The sequence below is a fragment of the Bombina bombina genome, chromosome 3, assembly GCF_027579735.1.
Source record: "Bombina bombina isolate aBomBom1 chromosome 3, aBomBom1.pri, whole genome shotgun sequence".
Classification (NCBI taxonomy): Eukaryota; Metazoa; Chordata; class Amphibia; order Anura; family Bombinatoridae; genus Bombina; species Bombina bombina.
In genome coordinates, this window is record NC_069501.1 from 856,015,319 (window position 1) to 856,040,063 (window position 24,745).

At 40.7% G+C, this 24,745-nt stretch overlaps 1 protein-coding gene and 1 non-coding gene across 2 annotated transcripts in view; both read left to right on the plus strand.

Annotated features, from left to right (window-relative positions):
* STK24 (serine/threonine kinase 24) overlaps nt 1-24,745 on the plus strand; it is a 280,157-nt gene that overhangs the window by 186,638 nt on the left and 68,774 nt on the right. Inside the window, exon 5 of the mRNA XM_053707822.1 lies at nt 2,126-2,283. Within this exon, the coding sequence (XP_053563797.1) occupies nt 2,126-2,283 (158 nt within the window). The remainder of the gene's footprint in view (nt 1-2,125; nt 2,284-24,745) is intronic.
* Nucleotides 18,754-18,866, plus strand: LOC128655109 (U5 spliceosomal RNA). The gene has a single exon (XR_008401664.1). It is a non-coding gene; the product is annotated as a U5 spliceosomal RNA (small nuclear RNA).

Below are 24,745 nucleotides of genomic sequence, written 5' to 3' on the forward strand. Positions count from 1 at the left end.
ACCAAGTTCATACGGTTTCAATCAGACAACATGACGACTGTTGCGTACATCAACCATCAGGGGGGAACAAGGAGTTCCCTAGCGATGGAAGAAGTGACCAAAATCATTCTATGGGCGGAGTCTCACTCCTGCCACCTGTCTGCTATCCACATCCCAGGAGTGGAAAATTGGGAAGCGGATTTTCTGAGTCGTCAGACATTGCATCCGGGGGAGTGGGAACTCCATCCGGAAATCTTTGCCCAAGTCACTCAGCTGTGGGGCATTCCAGACATGGATCTAATGGCCTCTCGTCAGAACTTCAAAGTTCCTTGCTACGGGTCCAGATCCAGGGATCCCAAGGCGGCTCTAGTGGATGCACTAGTAGCACCTTGGACCTTCAAACTAGCTTATGTGTTCCCGCCGTTTCCTCTCATCCCCAGGCTGGTAGCCAGGATCAATCAGGAGAGGGCGTCGGTGATCTTGATAGCTCCTGCGTGGCCACGCAGGACTTGGTATGCAGATCTGGTGAATATGTCATCGGCTCCACCTTGGAAGCTACCTTTGAGACGAGACCTTCTTGTTCAGGGTCCGTTCGAACATCCGAATCTGGTTTCACTCCAGCTGACTGCTTGGAGATTGAACGCTTGATTTTATCGAAGCGAGGATTCTCAGATTCTGTTATCGATACTCTTGTTCAGGCCAGAAAGCCAGTAACTAGAAAGATTTACCACAAGATTTGGAAAAAATATATCTGTTGGTGTGAATCTAAAGGATTCCCTTGGGACAAGGTTAAGATTCCTAGGATTCTATCCTTCCTTCAAGAAGGATTGGAAAAAGGATTATCTGCAAGTTCCCTGAAGGGACAGATTTCCGCCTTGTCGGTGTTACTTCACAAAAAGCTGGCAGCTGTGCCAGATATTCAAGCCTTTGTTCAGGCTCTGGTTAGAATCAAGCCTGTTTACAAACCTTTGACTCCTCCTTGGAGTCTCAATTTAGTTCTTTCAGTTCTTCAGGGGGTTCCGTTTGAACCCTTGCATTCCGTTGATATTAAATTATTATCTTGGAAAGTTTTGTTTTTGGTTGCAATTTCTTCTGCTAGAAGAGTTTCAGAATTATCTGCTCTGCAGTGTTCTCCTCCTTATCTGGTGTTCCATGCAGATAAGGTGGTTTTGCGTACTAAACCTGGTTTTCTTCCGAAAGTTGTTTCTAACAAAAACATTAACCAGGAGATTATCGTACCTTCTCTGTGTCCGAAACCAGTTTCAAAGAAGGAACGTTTGTTGCACAATTTGGATGTTGTTCGCGCTCTAAAATTCTATTTAGATGCTACAAAGGATTTTAGACAAACATCTTCCTTGTTTGTTGTTTATTCCGGTAAAAGGAGAGGTCAAAAAGCAACTTCTACCTCTCTCTCTTTTTGGATTAAAAGCATCATCAGATTGGCTTACGAGACTGCCGGACGGCAGCCTCCCGAAAGAATCACAGCTCATTCCACTAGGGCTGTGGCTTCCACATGGGCCTTCAAGAACGAGGCTTCTGTTGATCAGATATGTAGGGCAGCGACTTGGTCTTCACTGCACACTTTTACCAAATTTTACAAGTTTGATACTTTTGCTTCTTCTGAGGCTATTTTTGGGAGAAAGGTTTTGCAAGCCGTGGTGCCTTCCATTTAGGTGACCTGATTTGCTCCCTCCCTTCATCCGTGTCCTAAAGCTTTGGTATTGGTTCCCACAAGTAAGGATGACGCCGTGGACCGGACACACCTATGTTGGAGAAAACAGAATTTATGTTTACCTGATAAATTACTTTCTCCAACGGTGTGTCCGGTCCACGGCCCGCCCTGGTTTTTTTAATCAGGTCTGATATTTTATTTTCTTTAACTACAGTCACCACGGTACCATATGGTTTCTCCTATGCAAATATTCCTCCTTAACGTCGGTCGAATGACTGGGGTAGGCGGAGCCTAGGAGGGATCATGTGACCAGCTTTGCTGGGCTCTTTGCCATTTCCTGTTGGGGAAGAGAATATCCCACAAGTAAGGATGACGCCGTGGACCGGACACACCGTTGGAGAAAGTAATTTATCAGGTAAACATAAATTCTGTTTTTCAATACACCCTCTGAATGGATCTCATCTTCTATTCCAGCTGCCAACGTCTTGCTTTCTGAGCAAGGAGAAGTAAAGCTGGCTGATTTTGGTGTGGCAGGTCAACTAACAGACACACAGATCAAGAGGAATACCTTTGTTGGAACCCCATTTTGGATGGCCCCAGAAGTCATAAAGCAGTCTGCATATGATTCAAAGGTGAGAGAAGAAGGTCACGGTTTGTCCATGATTGCTTCCCTTTGTTCTTTCGTGTTAGTTAAGGATCACATGTAAAATCATGAATAATGAATGCTTGTCTGTATACAAAGAACTAGTGTTTCCTTCCAAGGCTTGAGAAACTTGTATACTATGCTAAAGACTTCATGAATATTGATGACAGAACATGCAAGATAATGTCTAGAACTTGCTCAGATTCTTTTGCACTTTTCAGTACAATTTCATTATAGACTCTAACTTAATCTTTATTGAAGGAAATCATGAAAATGGGCAGAATTTTTATTTTGAAATATTAGGGTTATTTTAATTAATATGGCATTATACATCTGGATAGAATGAGTTAATATTTGATATCCCTTTGCCTTGTACTCTTGTTATGTGTATAAGTGATGTATTTTGCTTAACAAGATACAGGAAGCAGCTAATTCAGTGTAGTTCAGCAGTTCATGTCCTTCATACACTACTTTTGTTCATCGGACCAGGTATCCACTTGGCTGTTTCTATTTTTCTTCTGGCATGAACTAATAATTTAAAGAAATAAAGTTGTCATATTAAGTGGGCTGTATAATTAATTTTATTTCCTTGTGTTTAAGAATGCCATTAAAGAAAGAAAGAGTTTAAATACCCTCTGGAAAACTTGACAAATATTTTTTTTTGTGTGATGTGTGTGGTCATCCTTGTGAGTGTTTATTTAAAATACAAACATATATTTTAGTGGATTTAGTACAGGGGTTAAATCACTGCTTCAGAGCAGTCCCCATAATAAATTGCCAGCAATACCCATGAAGCAATGACTTACCTGGGATGTGCTATCATTTTGGAAGATCAGCTTCCTGCATCCTGCTTTGAATCACGTGGAGCAGGATGGGTATAGTTCTTCCAATTTGTGCAGTGGAACAACAATCCAATAATTGCAATCTGGGCAATATAGTGGTAGGAAAATTGAATTTCTCTTGTAAGGTGTATCCAGTCCACGGATCATCCATTACTTGTGGGATATTCTCATTCCCAACAGGAAGTTGCAAGCGGACACCCACAGCAGAGCTGTAATATAGCTCCTCCCCTAACTGTCATAGCCAGTCATTCTCTTGCAACTCTCAACAAGCAAGGACGTTGTAGGAGAGAGTGGTTAAATATAGCTAGTTTATTTTCTTCAATCAAAAGTTTGTTATTTTTAAATAGTACCGGAGTTGTGCTATTTTATCTCAGGCAGTAAATAGAAGAAGAATCTGCCTGAGGTTTCTATGATCTTAGCAGGTTGTAACTAAGATCCATTGCTGTTCTCACATATGTCTGAGGGGATTACACAGATGAGGTAACTTCAGCGAGAGAATGGTGTGCAGTTTATTCTGCTATCAGGTATGTGCAGTTATAATTTTTTCTAGAGATGGAAAACACTGCTGATACCGGATTAATGTAAGTTAAGCCTGAATACAGTGATTTAATAACGACTGGTATCATGCTTACTTTCAGGGGTAATACCCTTATAATATTGCAATATAAAACGTTTGCTGGCATTTTAAATCGTTTTTATATGTGCTTTGGTGATAAAACTTTATTGGGGCCTAGTTTTTTCCACATGGCTGGCTTAAATTTTGATTAGAAACAATTTCCACTGTTGTAGTATAAAAGTTACAGTTGGTGCAGTTAAAATTAGAAAACTGTGACATCCAGCTTCCCTCAAAGGCCCTCTGAATGCTATAGGACATCTCTAAAGGGCCCAAAGGCTTTCCAAAGTCGTTTAATGGGGAAGTTAGTTTGTTGTGACTGTTAAAAAAAGTCTATTTCGATTTTTTGATCCGTTTTTTTAACTAAGGGGTTAATCATCCATTTGCAAGTGGGTGCAATGCTCTGTTAGCCTATTATACACACTGTAAAAATTTCATTTGATTTACTGCATTTTTTCACTGTTTTTCAATTTCTGACAAAATTTGTTTCTCTTAAAGGCACAGTACCGTTTTTTATATTTGCTTGTTAACTTGATTTAAAGTGTTTTCCAAGCTTGCTAGTCTCATTTCTATTCTGTATAAACATGTCTGACATAGAAGAAACTCCTTGTTTATTATGTTTAAAAGCCATGGTGGAACCCCCTCTTAGAATGTGTACCAAATGTACTGATTTCATTTTATGCAATAAAGATCATTTTCTGTCTTTAAAAAATTTATCACCAGAGGAATCTGACGAGGGGGAAGTTATCCCGACTAACTTTCCCCACGTGTCAGACCCTTTGACTCACGCTTAAGGGACTCACGCTCAAATGGCGCCAAATACATCTAGGGCGCCCATAGCGTTTACTTTACAAGACATGGCGGCAGTCATGGATAATACACTGTCAGTGGTATTAGCCAGACTACCTGAACTTAGAGGTAAGCGAGATAGCTCTGGGGTGAGAGAAAATGCAGAGCATACTGACGCTTTAAGAACCATGTCTGATACTGCCTCACAATATGCAGAAGCTGAGGAAAGAGAGCTTCATTCAGTGGGTGAAGTTAATGACTCAGGAAAGATACCTGATTCTAATATTTCTACATTTAAATTTAAGCTTGAACACCTCCGCGTGTTGCTTAGGGAGGTTTTAGCTGCTCTGAATGACTGTGATACCATTGCAGTGCCAGAGAAATTGTGTAGACTGGATAAATACTTTGCAGTGCCGGTGTGTACTGATGTTTTTCCAAATACCTAAAAGGTTTACAGAAATTATTAATAAGGAATGGGATAGACCAGGTGTGCCGTTCTCTTCCCCTCCTATTTTTAGAAAAATGTTTCCAATAGACGCCACCACACGGGACTTATGGCAGACAGTCCCTAAGGTGGAGGGAGCAGTTTCTACTCTAGTAAAGCGTACTACTATCCCTGTCGAGGACAGTTGTGCTTTTTTTTTTTAGACCCAATGGATAAAAAATTAGAGGTTACCTTAAGAAAATATTTATTCAACATGGTTTTATCCTACAGCCCCTTGCATGCATTGCCCCTGTCACTGCTGCTGCGGCGTACTGGTTTGAGTCTCTGGAAGAGGCTTTACAGGTAGCGACTCCATTGGATGACATACTTGGCAAACATAGAGCACTTAAGCTAGCCAATTCTTTTATTCTGATGCCATTGTTCATTTGACTAAACTAACGGCTAAGAATTCTGGTTTTGATATACAGGCGCGCAGAGCGCTATGGCTTAGATCATGGTCAGCTGACGTGACTTCAAAATCTAAGCTACTTAACATTCCCTTCAAGGGGCAGACCCTATTCGGGCGTGGTTGAAGGAGATTATTGCTGATATCACTGGAGGAAAAGGTCATGCCCTTCCTCAGGACAGGTCCAAATCTAGGGCCAAACAGTCTAATTTTCGTGCCTTTCAAAACTTCAAGGCAGGTGCGGCATCAACTTCCTCTAATAATAAACAAGAGGGAACTTTTGCTCAATCCAAGACGGTCTGGAGACCAAACCTGACCTGGAAAAAAGGTAAGCAGGTAAAAAAGCCTGCTGCTGCCTCTAAGACAGCATGAAGGAACGGCCCCCTATCCGGGAACGGATCTAGTAGGGGGCAGACTTTCACTCTTTGCCCAGGCGTGGGCAAGAGATGTTCAGGATCCCTGGGCGTTGGAAATTATATCCCAGGGATATCTTCTGGACTTCAAAGCTTCCCCCCCCCCCAAAAGGGAGATTTCACCTTTCACAATTATCTGCACACCAGATAAAGAGAGAGGCATTCTTACACTGTGTACGAGACCTCCTAGTTATGGGAGTGATCCATCCAGTTCCAAAGGAGGAACAGGGACAGGGTTTTTACTCAAATCTGTTTGTGGTTCCCAAAAAAGAGGAACCTTCAGACCAAGTTCCGTCGTTCAAGATGGAAACTATTCGTACCATCCTACCACTGATCCAGGAGGGTCAATATATGACTACAGTGGATCTAAAGGATGCTTATCTTCACATTCCGATACACAAAGATCATCATGGGTTTCTCAGGTTTGCCTTTCAAGACATTCATTACCAGTTGTAGCTCTTCCCTTGGGATTAGCTACAGCCCCAAGAATCTTTACAAAGGTTCTAGGGTCGCTTATGGCGGTCCTAAGGCCGCAGGGCATAGCAGTAGCCCCTTATTTAGACGACATCCTGATACAGGCGTCAAACTTCCAAATTGCCAAGTCTCATACGGACGTAGTACTGGCATTTCTGTGGTTGCATGGGTGGAAAGTGAACGAGGAAAAGAGTTCTCTATCCCCACTCACAAGAGTTTCCTTTCTAGGGACGGAGTCCAGGTTATCAAAGCTTCTAAATTCCTGCCGGGTTCTTCATTCCATTCCGCGCCCTTCGGTGGTTCAGTGTATGGAAGTAATCGGCTTATTGGTAGCGGCAATGGACATAGTGCCGTTTGCACGCTTACATCTCAGACCGCTGCAACTATGCATGCTCAGTCAGTGGAACGGGGATTACACAGATTTGTCCCCTCAACTGAATCTGGACCAAGAGACCAGGGATTCTCTTCTCTGGTGGCTATCTTGGGTCCATCTGTCCAAAGGTATGACCTTTCGCAGGCCAGATTGGACAATTGTTACGACAGATGCCAGCCTTCTAGGTTGGGGTGCAGTCTGGAACTCCCTGAAGGCTCAGGGATCGTGGACTCAGGAGGAGTCACTCCTTCCATTAAATATTCTGGAACTAAGAGCGATATTCAAGGCTCTTCAGGCTTGGCCTCAGCAACTCTGAGGTACATCAGATTTCAGTCGGACAACATCACGACTGTAGCTTACATCAACCATCAAGGGGGAACGAGAAGTTCCCTAGAGATGTTAGAAGTTTCAAAAATAATTCGCTGGGCAGAGATTCACTCTTGCCACCTATCAGCTATCCATATCCCAGGTGTAGAGCACTGGGAGGCGGATTTTCTAAGTCGTCAGACTTTTCATCCGGGAGAGTGGGAACTCCATCCGGAGGTATTTGCACAACTGATTCATCGTTGGGGCAAACCAGAACTGGATCTCATGGCGTCTCGCCAGAACGCCAAGCTTCCGTGTTACGGATCCAGGTCCAGGGATCCCAAGGCGACACTGATAGATGCTCTAGCAGCGCCCTGGTCTTTCAACCTGGCTTATGTGTTTCCACCGTTTCCTCTGCTCCCTCGACTGATTGCCAAGATCCAGCAGGAGAGAGCATCAGTGATTCTGATAGCACCTGCGTGGCCACGCAGGACCTGGTATGCAGATCTAGTGGACATGTCATCCTTTCCACCATGGTCTCTGCCTCTGAAACAGGACCTTCTACTTCAGGGTCCTTTCAACCATCCAAATCTAATTTCTCTGAGGCTGACTGCCTGGAGATTGAACGCTTGATTTTATCAAAGCGTGGCTTCTCCGAGTCAGTTATTGATACCTTAAGACAGGCACGAAAGCCTGTCACCAGGAAAATTTACCATAAGGTATGGCGTAGATATCTTTATTGGTGTGAATCCAAGGGTTACTCATGGGGTAAGGTCAGGATTGCTAGGATATTATCTTTTCTCCAAGAAGGTTTGGAAAAAGGATTGTCAGCTAGTTAAGCGTCTGGCAGATGTTCCAGACGTTCAGGCATTTTGTCAGGCTTTAGTTAGAGTCAAGCCTGTGTTTAAACCTGTTGCTCCACCATGGAGCTTAAACTTGGTTCTTAAGGTTCTTCAAGGAGTTCCGTTTGAACCTCTTCATTCCATAGATATCAAGCTTTTATCTTGGAAAGTTCTTTCTCCTTATCTGATTTTTCATACGGATAAGGTAGTCCTGCATACCAAACCTGGGTTCTTACCTAAGGTGGTATCTAACAAGAATATCAATCAAGAGATTGTTGTTCCATCCTTGTGTTACACAATCTGGACGTGGTCCGTGCTTTAAAGTTTTACTTACAAGCTACTAAACATTTTTGTCAAACATCTGCTTTGTTTGTTGTCTACTCTGGACAGAGGAGAGGTCAAAAGGCTTCGGCAACCTCTTTTTCTTTTTGACTAAGAAGCTTAATCCGCTTAGCCTATGAGACTGCTGGACAGCAGCCTCCTGAAAGGATTACAGCTCATTCCACTAGAGCTGTGGCTTCCACATGGGCCTTTAAAAATGAGGCTTCTTTTGATCAGATTTGCAAGGCGACGGCTTGGTCTTCGCTTCATATTTTTTCAAAATTTTACAAATTTGATACTTTTGCTTCTTCGGAGGCTATATTTGGGAGAAAGGTTTTACGGGCAGTGGTTCCTTCCATTTAAGTTCCTGCCTTGTCCCTCCCTTCATCCGTGTACTTTAGCTTTGGTATTGGTATCCCACAAGTAATGGATGATCCGTGGACTGGATACACCTTACAAGAGAAAACACAATTTATGTTTACCTGATAAATTTATTTCTCTTGTGGTGTATCCAGTCCACGGCCCGCCCTGTCATTTTAAGGCAGGTAATTTTTAAATTTAAACTACAGTAACCACTACACCCTATGGTTCCTCCTTTCTCGGCTTGTTTTCGGTCGAATGACTGGCTATGACAGTTAGGGGAGGAGCTATATTACAGCTCTGCTTTGGGTGTCCTCTTGCAACTTCCTGTTGGGAATGAGAATATCCCACAAGTAATGGATGATCCGTGGACTGGATACACCACAAGATAAATAAATGTATCAGGTAAGCATAAATTGTGTTTTAGCAGGGATCACAAATCCTGATGTCATGAAACTCTAGCACCATGGATTTGCCAAGCCCTGACCTCTGGTGATGATGTGACTTCTGGTGACCGAAACCTTAAAATACTGTTAATACAGTCCACTGGTCACCCTTTTTGAAATAGAAGGGTTTCTTTAAAGGGATATAAAACAGTATGTTTAATTGTTGAAATAAAAAACACTAAGCAGTTTTTTGAATACAGATTTTACATATACATGTATTGGCAAAAATGTTTCTAGTAAAAGCTATAACTGTTTTAGTGGTAACATTTTTCTGCATGTGCATGTGAAGTATCGCTAGATATTCTCAGTGCACCAGCATTTTAAATACTACAGTTGCTCAGAGCACCAGTGGGGCTTGTATAATGTCAGCAATTAACAAATTGAGTCATTACCAGATGGTACAAGCACCTTAGTCTCTCTGAGCAAGTGCTGTGTTTAAAATGCTGGTGCACGGTACATACTTAAATACATGTTTGAAATCGCTATAGTTTTTATTAGAAGCAGTTTTGCTAATATATGTATATCCATGGATCATGAGTCCATTCATCATCTTAATTACTAATGGAATATTCACGGCAAAGAGCACCACAGCAGAGCTGTTAAACAGCTCCTCCCTTCCCTCCCACTCCAGTCATTCTCTTTGCCTACGTTAGTGATAGGAAGTTGTAAAGTGAGGTGTTAGAAAAGATTCTTCAATCAAGAGTTTATTATTTTTAAAGTGGTACAAGATTTGTGCTGCTTTGTCCTAGGGTGTAGCCATAGTCCAAATCAGTCTCTTCAGTAGAGCATTGGTGGCTTTAGAGCAATGGGAACTTGTGGGACATAATTCTCACTGCGCCTCCCATATATTGATGCTGCCCTAACCCTGAAAACCTGAGGGATTTTGACTCAGGACTTTCCCTTATTTCTCAGGTCCATGTGAGGGAGAGGACCTCTCAAGCCTGAGAACTGCCTTTGCTGCCAGGCAGAAGATGAGGTAAGTGCTGGCTTGTTTTCTGGGGATATAATAAAAAATACTCACGAAAAAAGTTTGGGCACTTGATTGACTAAGGGTCGTTTATTGAAGGGACAGACCTCATCACTATCTATATCACAGACTCCCCTGAAGCATAGGGGATGCATTGGGCAGCATAGACGCAGGTACTAGGGCTGGTTATTTTATGGCGGTGGTTCCACACTCCCGGCGTGTTTTTTAACTTAACTAACAGACCGGGAGTTTGCTTCTTGTCACGCCCACGATGGGAGGTACGCAAGGAAGCGGATAGTGATTGCGCACCCTTTTTCCAGTCACTCCGTTCCGTTGTAGGGCATACTGCGCATCAATGTATTTTAGCTACGTGTTAACACTGCATATTAACATAACTACGTGTTAACACTTGAGACTGTCTGTGCGACTGAAAGGGAACGGGGTCTCAAGTTGCAGGGACATTCGGCTCCTGCTCAGTGGACACCTCAGCAAAGTATTGCTGAGGTGTGGAGGTGTTTGAAGTCTTAGTTTAACATTTTAAGCTTCTTAGACTACATTATTTAAAAACGGAATAAAAATGTAAAAAGAAGAAAAAAAAAGTTACACTTTATTATTTAAAGAGACAGTAAAACATAATTTATGCTTACCTGATAAATGTATTTCTTTACGGATATGGTGAAAGAAAGACAGTTATTTTTTTCTAAAACCTTAGGCACCTCTACACTTTTGTGTGATCTTCTTTTTCCATTTTTCCTTTGGGGATTATGGGTAAGGGAAGTGACATATATAGCAGCTTTGCTGTAGTGCTCTTTGCCTCCTCCTGCTGGCCAGGAGTGATATTCCCACTAGTAATGAATGATTCCGTGGACTTACCATATCCGGAAATAAATAAATTAATCAGGTAAGCATAAATTATGTTTTTTGTAGCTACATAGCCTTCTGTAGTAAGAAAACTTTATAACAAGCTTGGTCGATTATAAAGGACTGCGGTCTGTTTGTTGTGGGCAATTAGTGAAGACTGTAAAATGAACAAAACCCTCACTAGAAATAATTTCTCTTTTCTATTTATTAAAAAAATAGTCCATGTATCAGTTGTGACTGCAAAATATTGTCACTTTGATTTTATTGGGCTTTACCCAGTAAAAAAAAAAAACTGGACTAGATTATAATTTTCTCTTTATTAGTGAGATGGGGTCCTAGACTAGTAAAATAAATACATTTCAGGTTACACGTGAGAAATTAGGCTTTTCCCTATATTTTGGTGGATTAGTAACTTTCCTCTTACTGGTAAACTATAGTGATTCTTTTACGTGCAGATGTAAAACAGAGGTGGAAAAAATATTTCTATAGTTTACCAGTCAGGGAGATAAAAGCTTCTAGTCCACACAAAGTGAAAAACTGTAATATTTATAGAATTTTTCTTTATTTCTTTTTACTTCAAATCTTCCGTTACAGCGGAATCAGTACACAATAAAAATATTTATTTGATAATGATGCACAAATGTAATTGTATTGCACATTATGTAAATGATTTTGCTGCCACATTGTTCCACTGCAGTTAGATGATGCAGTGTCCTTTTATATCAAGTGCTCCTATGGTATCAGTAATTATTGTTCTCTAAGAGATGTTTATTACAGCATTTTTGTGCGTAGCTCTGCATGTTAATAGTCAAGGTTTTCTCCTAAGCTCTTAGCATGAGAACTTTGTTGTTCGTCACTACTTCAGGGACTGCTAGCTTTCCTTCTGGTTTCTTTGCTAGAAGGTAATAAGCCTTTATCAAGGTCATTGTCCGTGATAAGGGAACAGTGATGTGCAAGTCTGAGAAGTCTCAGGATTCAACCTTGAGACTTAGGAGTTTAACTGAGACGTAGCTAAATCATCTGGCGTTCAGTGTGTTTATTTACAAAACTAATTGATATTTGCAGATGCATTTCAGGTGCTTATATTTAAAAAAAAAAAAAAGTTTTAAGAGAATAATACTATATGTTTTCAAGCAATAGACCTGGAAATTGATAAATTCCTCAGAATGACAGTACCTTTATTTTACTTCCCTTATCTTTAAAGGGACAGTTTTTTTATTGTTTAAAAAGATAGATTATACCTTTTATTACTCATTCCCCAGTTTTGCACAGCCAACATGGTTATATTATTATGCTTTTTACCTCTGTGATTACCTTGTATCTAAGCCTCTTCTGACAGCCCCTTTATCACATGACTATTATCTATTGACTTGCAATTTAGCCAATTAGTGCAGTTTCAGCATCAACTCGACTGGAGTGAGCACATTGTTATCTATATGGCCCGCATGAATTAGTAGTCTCTTGTGAAAAGCAAATACTAAAGCTTGTGATAAGAGGCTGTCTGTAGTGGCTTAGAAACAGGCAGAAATTTAGAGGTTTAAATGTTATAATAAAGTATATTAATATAACAATTTTGGTTGTGCAAATCTGGGGAATGGGTAGTAAAGGCATTGTCTATCTTTTTAAACAACAATGATTTTGGTGTAGAGTCAGTAGACTGTCCCTTTAATACCTAAGTGGTGGAAGGAGAAGTTACAATTTTAACTGGTGTTATGGTGAGTTCAAATAGATGCTCCTCTAAATAAAAGTATCCTCAGTACACCAATGTATTATTTTCATTTATTCATAAAGCACCAGCTAGAAAGAATATAGTATTTATATGTAATGTACTTTTAACTATAATTAAGTAGTGTTCATGATTTTATGTAGTCAGTCAGTAACTGTGAAATATGGCCATAGAAATAGCCAAATAGAGTTATATTGAGCATTTTGTGTGAAATGTACTAATGGTATAAATGGGACTTGTAACAGCTATACCACACATCAAACACTATTAATCATGCTGGTGACGTGGCCAATTATGGCTCCCACAGTACCTGTTCGCACACTGGGTCTGAGATTCAAATCCATAGTCAATAAATTGAATAATAAGCTGGGTTGTAATAACTATTATATATTAACTGCAGATATCATAGCAACATGTTGGAGGTTCAGGGTTCTTAATTCCATAGAATATACAGTAGCCTGGCCAAGATAGAGTGGGAGTAGAAAGCTACAATATATTTTTGTTTTTAAGTTAAAATTACTGGAAAGACAGGCAAAATAAATATTGAAAGTGCACTGTAGACGAGGGTGGAGCTGGCCGCGGTGGAAGATGGCTGCAAACCACTGAGTCCGTTTTGACTCTCCCCTTGCAAGCGGCTATAATGCTTTTTATACCCCATGCTAAACCCTATAAACGATAGGGCGAAAAAATAACTGAACCTGATGGTATGGGTGTTACTTGGAGCCCTTTTCTACTGACGTTTGGGAGATTTATTGAAAGGACCTTGGTGCCCGTGAACTCTTGGGTGGCAGACCTGTATACCTCGGGAAGCGAAGGAGAGTGGAGCGGCATGCACGCTGGTCTCTGAACGTATCCCCTGCAGGGGAAGCCTGTGATTGAGTGGGCAGGCTGAATCGCTCCCGGATTCCCTCAAAAGCAGCAGGCAGACCCTGAGGCTGTGATCACAGCTTAGGCAAGACCATGCTGTAGACTGCTCCATAATTGCTGATCTTCTATGTCTTTCCTGGTTGGGACTTTGCTCCTCACAGCCCGTGTGTAATCCCACAGAAAAATCTGACTGTGAGATATATGACTGACCCATTTAAGCTTGTTTGGAGGCTATTCTTATTAAAAGATATAGGCATGGATAACAGGAGGGCTGACTTGGCCCACCAGATCATCTCCAGCTGACTGGGGGAATTTGAAAAGTGGGAATTTACACTAGCTAGCCTGAAGAAATGCAAGTGTTTTCTACAATACAAAGCTGTATGGATAAATGCACTTTCCTAAGGTAGTGAATAAATTGCATCCACTATGAAGGATATTATTTTTATACACACACCTGGGGTATTAAACACATAGAGAGGTGTTAGTGCCTATGTAGAGCATCATCTGTTTAGTATCAATTGGGACAGTATCTGTCCCCTAACTGGGTACCTTTACTATCAGGCACTAGTTCATTGAGGTCTTTTATAATGGCAACTAAAAAGACCAACAAACAGGATAAACTGTCTAAGTCGACATGCCAGTCAAACATCAAAGATGGACACATATTTAAAAACGGCGGACCCTGTTTCTACAGAGGACAACAAAAGGAGGTCTTTGCAAAGCATGGGAAATTCACCGAATACCTCCCATATCCAGGAACTAAACACCTCTAACTAAAGATGATCTACAATTCCTACCCTCTAAGAAAGACATTAAGACACTTCTTACTGAAATCAACCAAATCAAGCAATGTATTCAGACAGAGCTTTCCATGTAAGTCACTGATATTGGGAATATATTGGAAATAGATTAGCACAATTGGAGGAGGACAATGAAACTTATATTAATACTATTAACTTAATGCCACTTTAATTATGTCAACAAGGTGAAGTAATTACATCAATGCAGAACCAATTAGAAGATATGGAAAACAGAAACAAGAGACTTAATCTCAGGATTAGGGGAATCCCTGAAAATATCCTTACCCCCAATTTGGAACAAGATCTTCTTCAGCTCTTCTCTACTCTAACGAGAATGGATACTTATTAAACTAAGATTTTGGAACGTACCCATAGGGCTCTAAGGCCTAAATCGCTTACTAGAGAAATCCCAAGGGATGTCATTACAAATTTTGCACACTACAAGCTGCAAGAAAGCAACTAAATATCATATGAATGCCCCACTATACAGATATTTACAAATGTATGCCTGAGAGCACTGCAAAAGCAGTGCCATATAGGTGGGGATTCCCTTTTAACCTTAGAGCAACGCTGAATGGGAAATTAGCAACGCTATGCACTCTGGAAGATTTGGATGCTTTTTGTACCACCTTAGAAATAAATCCTTCTTCTCTCCCCCCTTTAAAAGATCAAGATTAACCGACGTTAACCCCTAATCATATGGATCAAATAGAAATAGAATAGAAAGTCCTATTATCCAGAAAGATACTCCATCTGTTAATATCACAAAATAGACTATAGTTTCTAGTAAAAAGCAGAAACAAATAGAAAGTCATATTATCCAGAAATATATTTTATTTGTTACTATCACTTGAGAGATTTGTGATTTTTTTTTTTTACTGCACCTATAGACGTGCACTATTTTTTTTTATACAGACAGCTATCTTTTCACTGCACTTATAAAAGTGCATTATTTTTCTACACAAATAGATCCATATGAATGGCTATGATGATCTATAAAACACATTTCATATAATATCACATTTTGACGATGACTTGCATATGTATTTACAGTATATGTATAGAATTTTTCCCACATTATGTCACATTTTGATATATTTGGATATATATCACACTATTTCACATTTATTTACACTTTTTATTAATACACTAGCTATAATATATATATGTGTGTGTGTATGTATATATACAGTTGTGCTCATAAGTTTACATACCCTGGCAGAATTTATGATTTCTTGGCCATTTTTCAGAGAATATGAATGATAACACAAAAACTTTTCTTTCACTCATGGTTAGTGTTTGGCTGAAGCCTTTTATTATCAATCAACTGTGTTTACTCTTTTTAAATCATAATGACAACAGAAACTACCCAAATGACCCTAATCAAAAGTTTACATACCCTGGTGATTTTGACCTGATAACATGCACAAAAGTTGACACAAAGGGGTTTGAATGGCTATTAAAGGTAACCATCATCACCTGTGATCTGTTTTCTTGTAATTAGTGTGTGTGTATAACAGGTCAATGAGTTTCTGGACTCCTGACAGACCCTTGCATCTTTCATCCAGTGCTGCACTGGCGATTCTGGATTCTGAGTCATGGGGAAAGCAAAAGAATTGTCAAAAGATCTGCGGGAAAAGGTAGTTGAACTGTATAAAACAGGAAAGGGATATAAAAAGATATCCAAGGAATTGAGAATGCAAATCAGCAGTGTTTAAACACTAATAAAGAAGTGGAAAATGAGGGGTTCTGTTGAAACCAAACCACGGTCAGGTAGACCAACTAAAATTTCAGCCACAACTGCCAGGAAAATTGTCCGGGATGCAAAGACAAACCCACAAATAACTTCAGGTGAAATACAGGACTCTCTGAAAACATGTGGTGTGGCTGTTTCAAGATGCACAATAAGGAGGCACTTGAAGAAAGATGGGCTGCATGGTCGAGTCTCCGGAAGAAAGCCATTACTACACAAATGCCACAAAGTATCCCGCTTACAATACGCCAAACAGCACAGAGCCAAGCCTCAAACCTTCTGGCACAAAGTCATTTGGAGTGATGAGACCAAAATTTAGCTTTTTGGTCACAACCATAAATGCTACATTTGGAGAGGAGTCAACAAGGCCTATGATGAAAGGTACACCATTCCTACTGTGAAACACGGAGGTGGATCGCTGATGTTTTGGGGATGTGTGAGCTACATAGGCACAGGAAATGTGGTCATAATTCATGGCAAGATGAATGCAGTATGTTATCAAAATGAACGCCTCGTTTTCCACTTCTTAATTAGAGTCTGAACACTGCTGATTTGCATTTTTAATTCCTTGGATACCTTTTTATATCCCTTTCCTGTTTTATACAGTTCAACTACCTTTTCCTGCAGATCCTTTGACAATTCTTTTGCTTTCCCCATGACTCAGTATCCAGAAATGTCAGTGCAGCACTGGATGAAAGATGCAAGGGTCTGTCAGGAGTCCAGAAACTCATTGACCTTTTATACACACACACACTAATTACAAGCAAACAGATCACAGGTGAGGATGGTTACCTTTAATAGCCATTCAAACCCCTTTGTGTCAACTTGGGTGCATGTTATCAGGTCAAAATCACCAGGGTATGTAAACTTTTGATTAGGGTCATTTGGGTAGTTTCTGTTGTCATTATGATTTAAAAAGAGTAAACACAGTTGATTGATAATAAAAGGCTTCAGCCAAACACTAACCATGAGTGAAAGAAAAGTTTTTGTGTTATCATTCATATTCTCTGAAAAATGGCCAAGAAATCATAAATTCTGCTAGGGTATGTAAACTTATGAGAACAACTGTGTGTGTGTCGGAGGCTTGCATGATTTGGAAGCTACATAAGCAAGTGAATCTAGACTTTAAATATATTACAATCTGGGTTAAGCATGAATGTCAACATCCCAATGTAAAATTCTGCCGATGCGAGAGGAATTTTCTTCTTGGTCAGTTTCCCTCATTTTTCTTTTAACTGGATGCATATATCTCAAGCATTCATTTTTCTTACTTTTTTTTTCTCTCCACTCCCCCTCCTTTCCATGCCTTTCCCACCCAGGTCATAATAGGATATATGCCTCAGACACTCAGTTATCACATATTAGCTATATGCTTTCTTATTTAGACACAAAATGGAATGAAAAACAATACATTTTCTTTCACAAAATGCAAAGGGTCTAAATTCACCACATAAACGCAATATGGCCTTACACGCTTTTTTTTAAAGAAAAAGGACATATTATCTTTGTTCAAGAATCTCATTTTAGAAGTTATAGTATATAAATTTACAAACAACTCTTACCCCACTATCTACAATAGTTCCAACGCACATAAACGTAACGGAGTAAGGTGCCGTTTTTATTTTTCTTCTATCCATAATTTCGATCACCAAGTTATGGAGGATTCTGATTTTTTTTTTGGAGATGGATGTCTCTGATTCAGATTCTACTTCTTGCGAAGAGTGTGAAATGGCCCGGGTAATCTATGCCCATCAGTTATGTTCCGTATGCCGCTTAAGAGTGCTCTCTTCTACCGCAACAGGGAACTTGGAGTCCGCCGAGCCAGCTTCTGCTGGGGATCCCATATCCTGTGAGGCGCTTGCCCTAGAACCTTCTTTAGCTACGCAAGCGGGTGTCCCTAATGCCGTTACCCCTTCTCCAGAAGGTGGCTTGTTTCCTCTAGAGGTTATGACACGGTTCCGCATGGCCATATCTATGGCGTTGGTGCATTTGCATCTTCCAGAGAGGAAGGTATTGCTGAGATATTGTCCGTGTTCTGTTAACCAGGGCTCGTCAGACGTGGGATCGTCTGGGTCAGATCAGCCATCTGAGGAAGCGGTTTCCTCTGAAACTTTAGGAGCCCAACCCTCGGGGTCGTCAGTTGCCCCGGCAGAGGTAAGTCTTGCTTTTCGTTATAGACTGGCGCGCCTTCGTGTCCTACTGCGTCATGTTTTGGCGGTCCTGGAGGATCCCAATCCTAATGGGTTGAGGGATCCTCGGGCTTCTGTTCCAGACGGCAAGCTGGGTTCGACATGTGGGGATGAAGTTAATCTCCTTTTTGTCTCCAATTGACTTTTCTGTTTGGGGTATCTGATTCCAGTTCTGAGCTTCGGGAGAATGGGGTTTCTGATTGGCTGGTCCTGTTAGAGTGCCCATTCTTCTTGGGCGTCCACCTGCGGGTGCTGCCCTCTTTTTCTTTGATCCGATTAGGATGTATTTTATTTCTGTTTGAGAAGCTCATGTCTGTTATAATTTTTCTGTTGGAAACATTTCTTCTCTGGAATTTGATACTAGTGATTTCGTGGTCACTTGGGCACTTCCTCGGAAGTTGCATGTTAAGGTGTTAGTACATTGTATGTCTATAGTTCCTTTTGTCGATTCCTATTGGGGTTTCGATTTTTCTGTGGCCTGGGTCAGTTATGAGTGGCCTATGTAGCACGCTGGTCCTGGTCGGGCACTAATTTCTGTTCCTTAAGGTCTATATCATCCACGTGGTGCCAGTATGATTGGCTGACCTGGTTGGGTGGTGAGTTGCTCACTCGGATGAGGAGTTCGTTATACTTTGGTTTCTCTTCAGATTGAATAATGTTTTCGCCTTTACTAAAGATTTTCGTGAAGAGGAACATCCATGAGTTTTCAATAATTTTTGAGGCTCTGCCCCTTGCAGGGCTAAAACATGGTAGAGGAGGTCTTTCGTTCCTAGACGTCAGGCTGGTTCTCGTTTCTTCTTTTGGGTGCGGAATCAGAGGGATTGTACTCAGTCCTCATTGTCCTGTTCCTGATTGTTTGACGGGGTTCCAGAAGCGGATCCTGCTAAAAATTACTCTGAGGGTTCCGGAGGACCTTTGACCTCAGAGCTAGGGTTCTCCATTCCCAATGGGACTGGAGGTTTAGATGACTCCTTGGACAACTGGGGTACCAGGTTGGGGATTTTTTTTTATCTCCTCTATGGTGTTCTTATTGGATTGTCTTTTATGAGACCTTGACGATGGTAACTGTCCCTTGAGGGGCCAAGGTGTCTTAGGCTTCTTTTTTTCCCTTGTTAAGGCTGGTTAAGGGGGTCATCTGTTCGGGAAGTTCGGGCATTTATGGCCTTTTTCTTCCTCCTACTGTTTCTCGTATGCTCCTATATTTTTGGGGCTCTGGAGAATGCTTTTGTATCCGTTTTTCTCCTGGAGCTGCCCTTATTTAAAGCTAGTTTCCATTGAGGTGGTAAAGTTTGTAAACTGGTGTTAACATAAACATTCTCCATAAACTTTAATGGAGATAAATGTTTTTACCACCAGTTTCCAAACTTTACCACCTCAATGGAAACTAGCCCTTAGACGTCTCAGTTTTATCTGTCGCTCGCAAGGAATTGTGAGTCTCGTCCATAGTTAATTCCTTGAGCGGTAGGGGTTTCTGGGAGGTTGATCCTGAAAGGATTGTTTGGAGACTATTATATCTTCTCAAACTGGATTATCTAGTTTTGAGTTCCTTAGTATTTGGACTTGGAGTGTTGTTCCTCAAGCCTTTAGGAGTTATGCTCTCTGTCTCTGGGATGCTTACTAAACGTCCAGTGTCCAAGGACCTTTGGATGTGGCTGTTGTTGCATCTCCTAGGGTACAGGTCCTCCGTATAAGGTATCTCTAGGGTTCCTCAGGGGTTAATACCTTGTGGCCGGCTCCGGTTTCTGGATGTCCGTTTTTTCCGGACATGTTCTTGTCTTGGATATCTGACCGGATCTCTTAGATGGGTCCTGGGCGGTTCAGTCCTTCCCATTCTGAGACTTCCACTTGCCATTTCGAGTGGTTTTGCTTTTCTCTTATCAGAGACTTGGAAATAGCCTGATGGGTGGTTTAGCTGCCTAGCAAGCGGGAAATTGCAGTTGCAATCTGTTGCAGCTATTTGCACCTTAAATGTGTGCTCGATGGCTGTTTGTTTTTCTACTGGGCCGGCTGTTGCAGCCAGATGGTTCCACTACATTCTGTATTGACTTTGCCAGCTGTCTGCTGACGCACACTCCATGCCTGTGGGCGGGTGAGCGGTTATATTTTGCTTTTCTCCTCCTCTTAGGGAGATTGGGGCATAACACAGTATCCACCTAGTGCCCCGGATGTCTTCCTCTGTTCAGTGGGGTTCCCCCTGCCTTCTGTGCAGGATGTCATGAAGGATTGGATCCTGGTATCGTGCTATCACTTTTGTTTCAGTGTAGTCTCTCTCTTTTACCTGGGAGTGTCCCTTTTTGTAGGGAAAGGATCTGTGTCTGGGTCCTGGAACCCAAGCTCGTCCTATGGTCTGTCATAGCTTAGTTGGTTAGCATGCCAGGCTTGTTAGCAAATGGTGGAGTTTGCTCTACCCATCGTTGCCATTCAATTTAGTTCCCCTTCTTTTTCCTTACTGAGGATCTGGGTGCTCCGGGGAATTGTTTATTTCCCGGCTTTCGGACATTGCCAGTCGCTTGGTGCTGAGTCCGTGGCCTCGGAGAGGAGGTCAGAGGTTTGTCTGCTCGGTTGAGCCTTGATCGCGTATCTTACCTAGATCTTGTGATCCTTCCCTAGGTGGGAGGTTTCGCAGTGTTTCCTTCCTCAGCAGGGTGTTTTCTCTGCTGGTTTTGGATGCTCTCCTACTTACTTGTTTTTCCTGGGAGGGAGTGGGTTTCTGCACTCCTTTGGAATATTTCCTCTGTGGGAGTCTTGGTGCAGTTCCTAGCTTGGTTGGCTAGTGTTGACGGCTGGTGTCTGCTAATCTTCTGTTGCAAAGGGAAGCCTGTGGCTTCATCTGGAGCACGATAAGATTTTATGTTGCTATTTTTAGGCGGCTCCCGGGAGTCATTTTTATCCCTCGGTCGCTCTTTCATGTGTGTGAATTGCACGCTTTGTGAGGGATGGGGTCTATCTTGTCTCTCTAGGTCTCCAGGGTTGGGACGTTACATGGTGGGCTTTTTCCTCCCTTCTCTCTGTTCGGTCGTTGGAGTTCATTCTCTATACGGTTTTGTCCTTTTGCAACCTTGGATTGCGCTTGGAGTTTGACTAGGGTTCCTTTTACCCTAGTTTGTTGTTCTTTAGATTTCTTGTTGAGTCTTCTTCTTCCTCTTCCCTTCAGGGGGTATGTAGAGGTCCCCTTCCCTGGGGTTGGGTGTAGGTTTAAGAGTGGGCTTAGAGCCTGTGGGACTTGTCTTCTCAGAGGTTTTGTGCTCAGTGGAATCTACTGATTCTGAGCGTTCTCTAACTGGGGCCTTGCTAGTTTTAGCTGATAGGCAGTTACTTGGTCCTTTCAGGATTTATCGGGCTGTGGTGACCTCCAAATGGGTTGCCTTGTCTACCTGCCCTTTTTTGCATTTAGTGTCCTCTATATAGCTTGGGTATTGTTAAATTATGCTTACCTGATAAAAAAAGAATTCTCCTGATGGGGAGAGTCCACAGCTCCCCGCCCATGTTTTTATATGGGGCGGCCGTTTATTTCATTTTTTATTCTTGTGGCTCCTTTTTCACCCTGATATTTCTTCTACTGTTCCTTGTTCCCTTGGCAGAATGGCTGGGGGATGATGGAGGTGGGGGAGGTATTTAAGCCTTTGGCTGGTGTGTCTTTGCTTCCTCCTGGTGGCCAGGTTCTGAATTCCCAAAAGTAATTAATGCAGCTGTGGACTCTCCCCGTCAGAAGAAAAGGAAATTATCAGGTAAGCATAATTTAAGTTTTTAAACTCTATAGAAATGTATTTTGAGGTTAATTCCAGCGAAGACACTTCACCCACCATATGGTGGGAAGCTCATAAACAAGTAATTTGAGGGGATTTTATTAAGCAAGACTAGGATTAATAAACAATCTAGAGAAACATATACCTCTTTATTAAAATCTTTACAAATAGCAGAACAACCTTATAAAAATCATCCTTATGATGAACAACTATATAAAACTTTAGGGGAAACGGGAAGCTATTAACTCCTTCTTAAATAAAGGGGCCCAACGCAGAGCATCCTTAAGAAGATATACTTTAATAGAGGGAATAAATCAGGTTCACTCCTGGCAAGAGCCCTTAAAAAGAAAACATTGCAGTCATACGTTTTAAAACTTACTGATACACAGGGAAATGTTGTGGTAGGGAGTCAAAATATAGTAAATTAATTTTAAAATTATTATCAGAAACTATATAATCTAGATCCACAAAATAAATCCCCAACATATTTAGAAGACAAACTGAAATATATTTCAGAAATAGAAGTTCCCACCATCTCTACCGCTCAAAGAGATTAACTGGATGAACCTTTTTCTCTTTCAGAGATATTAAAGTTCATCAAACAACTGCCCCAGGGAAAATGCCCCAGACCTCATGGCTTTAGAACTAAATATTATAAGACCTTCTCAGATCTTTTAGCACCAATAGTGATTATTCCTAAACCAGATAAGGATCTTAACAATCCAGCACATTTCAGACCAATATCCATTCTGAACAGCGATAAAAAAAATATAATATATGCCAAGCTTATTTCCAACAGAATAAACAAGATTTTACTGAATATTATTAATCTAGACCAAGTGAGGTTTGTCCCGGGCCGAGAGGCTAGGAACAACACTATCAAAGTCCTACACTTAATTAAATATGCTAAGACTCAGAGGATTCCACTTATCACGCTTTCAATGGATGCTGAAAAAGCGCTTGATCGCTTAGACTGGCCTTTTTTAAACCACGCCCTTCAGAGATTCGGATTTGGGAAAGGTATAATTTAACGTGTATTCCAGCTCTACACATGTCCCTCTGCAGAAGTACGAGTCAATGGTTTATTATCAGAATCATTCAATATAATGAATGGAATTAGACAGGGTTGTCCTCTATCCCCCCTCCTTTTCGTTATATCTATGAAGATTTTAGCTACTAGAATTCGCTCTAATATAAATATAAGTGGCATATTGGTAAAGAAGCAGGAATATAAAATCTCACTTTATGCGGATGACGCATTATTAACCCTTACAAACCCATCCTCCTCCATGAAAGTTTCAGATGAGGTATTTTCTGAATTCGGTAATTTTTAAACTTTCTAATAAATAAAAGTAAATCGGAAGCTATTTGTACTTCTATATTTTTGCAAACACTTAACGCTTATAAAGTTAATAGCCCATATAAATGAAAAAATAAAGCATTAAAAAGTCTTGGGGTATATCTTACCTCGGATGATTCATATTTTTCACAAAATTATTTTATATTATTGACAACTATTGAACATGACTGACAATCTTGGAAACATAAACCACTTTCCTGGCTTCGTCGTATCCAAGCAATAAAGATGACTGTCCTACCTCGTATTTTATACATTTTACAAACAGTTCCTATCGAATTGCCTGATACTTTTTGTACCAATCTTCAAAGAATAATTATTTTATATGGAACAAAATGAAGCCTAGAATAAAAGTACCTTGTAGCTCCCTAAGAAAAATGGTGGTCTAGGTATTCCTTATATTCAGAATCATTATAAAGCCGTAGTATTACAAAGAATAATAGATTGGCAAATGAATGCCGCCAATAAATCTTATATATCTTTAGAATCCAGCTTAACAAAATTTCAACCAATTAAAAATCTTTGCTGGATTTCAACAGAAAGCAGACCGAACATTATGAAACAATACCCTTTGATACATCACATTGTTACAAAATAGGATGTAATAGTTTTTCAATACCCGGATATCTCATCTTTTCCATCCCCATTGCTACCGATCTCAGTTAAAGGGACACTGAACCCAATTTTTTCTTTCGTGATTCAGATAGAGCGTGCAATTTTAAGCAACTTTCTAATTTACTTCTATTATCAATTTTTCTTTGTTCTCTTGCTATTTTTTACTTCAGTACCCTGGATAGCACTTGTTTATTGGTCAGTTAAATTAATCCACCAATCAGCAAGAACAACCCAGGTTGTTCACCAAAAATGGGCCGGCATCTTAACTTATATTCTTGCTTTTCAAATAAAGATACTACTAGAATGAAGAAAATTTAATAATAGGAGTAAATTAGAAAGTTGCTTAAAATTGCATGCTCTATCTGAATCACAAAAGAAAAAATTTGGGTTAAGTGTCTCTTTAATGCTGAATCTCAATTCTCAATATATACATGAAACAATCCCTTTAGTAAACCTTCTAGATCAAGGCAAAGTAAAACCTCAACAACAGCTCTCTAATATAGCTAGAGGCAACTTTTCTAGATGCTTAAAATATTTACAACTGCAAAACTTTATAGAGTGACATCACAAAAGTTGAGGTTGACTCGGCCTTTAACCCTCTTTGAAAGACACTGTGCATTTGGGGCTCCATGTACTAAACCGTCAATTCATCCGTCATTGTAGACGCGGATAAACTCGCCGTTACTCGCCGCGGGCGAAATGGTGTCCGCTGTCGCTATGTACTAATATTCCCCCAATAAATAGACAAGTCTAGCCCGCCGCGAGCAGTTGCGGATTGTTGATAAATTTGACGCCTCGCTCGCCGCGACTAAGCTGATGGTACTTAACTTTTAGTTGAATTGTCTGGCCAATTATTAACACGTGACATGCAAGGTGTCACGAACATCATAGTAGTCGCGGG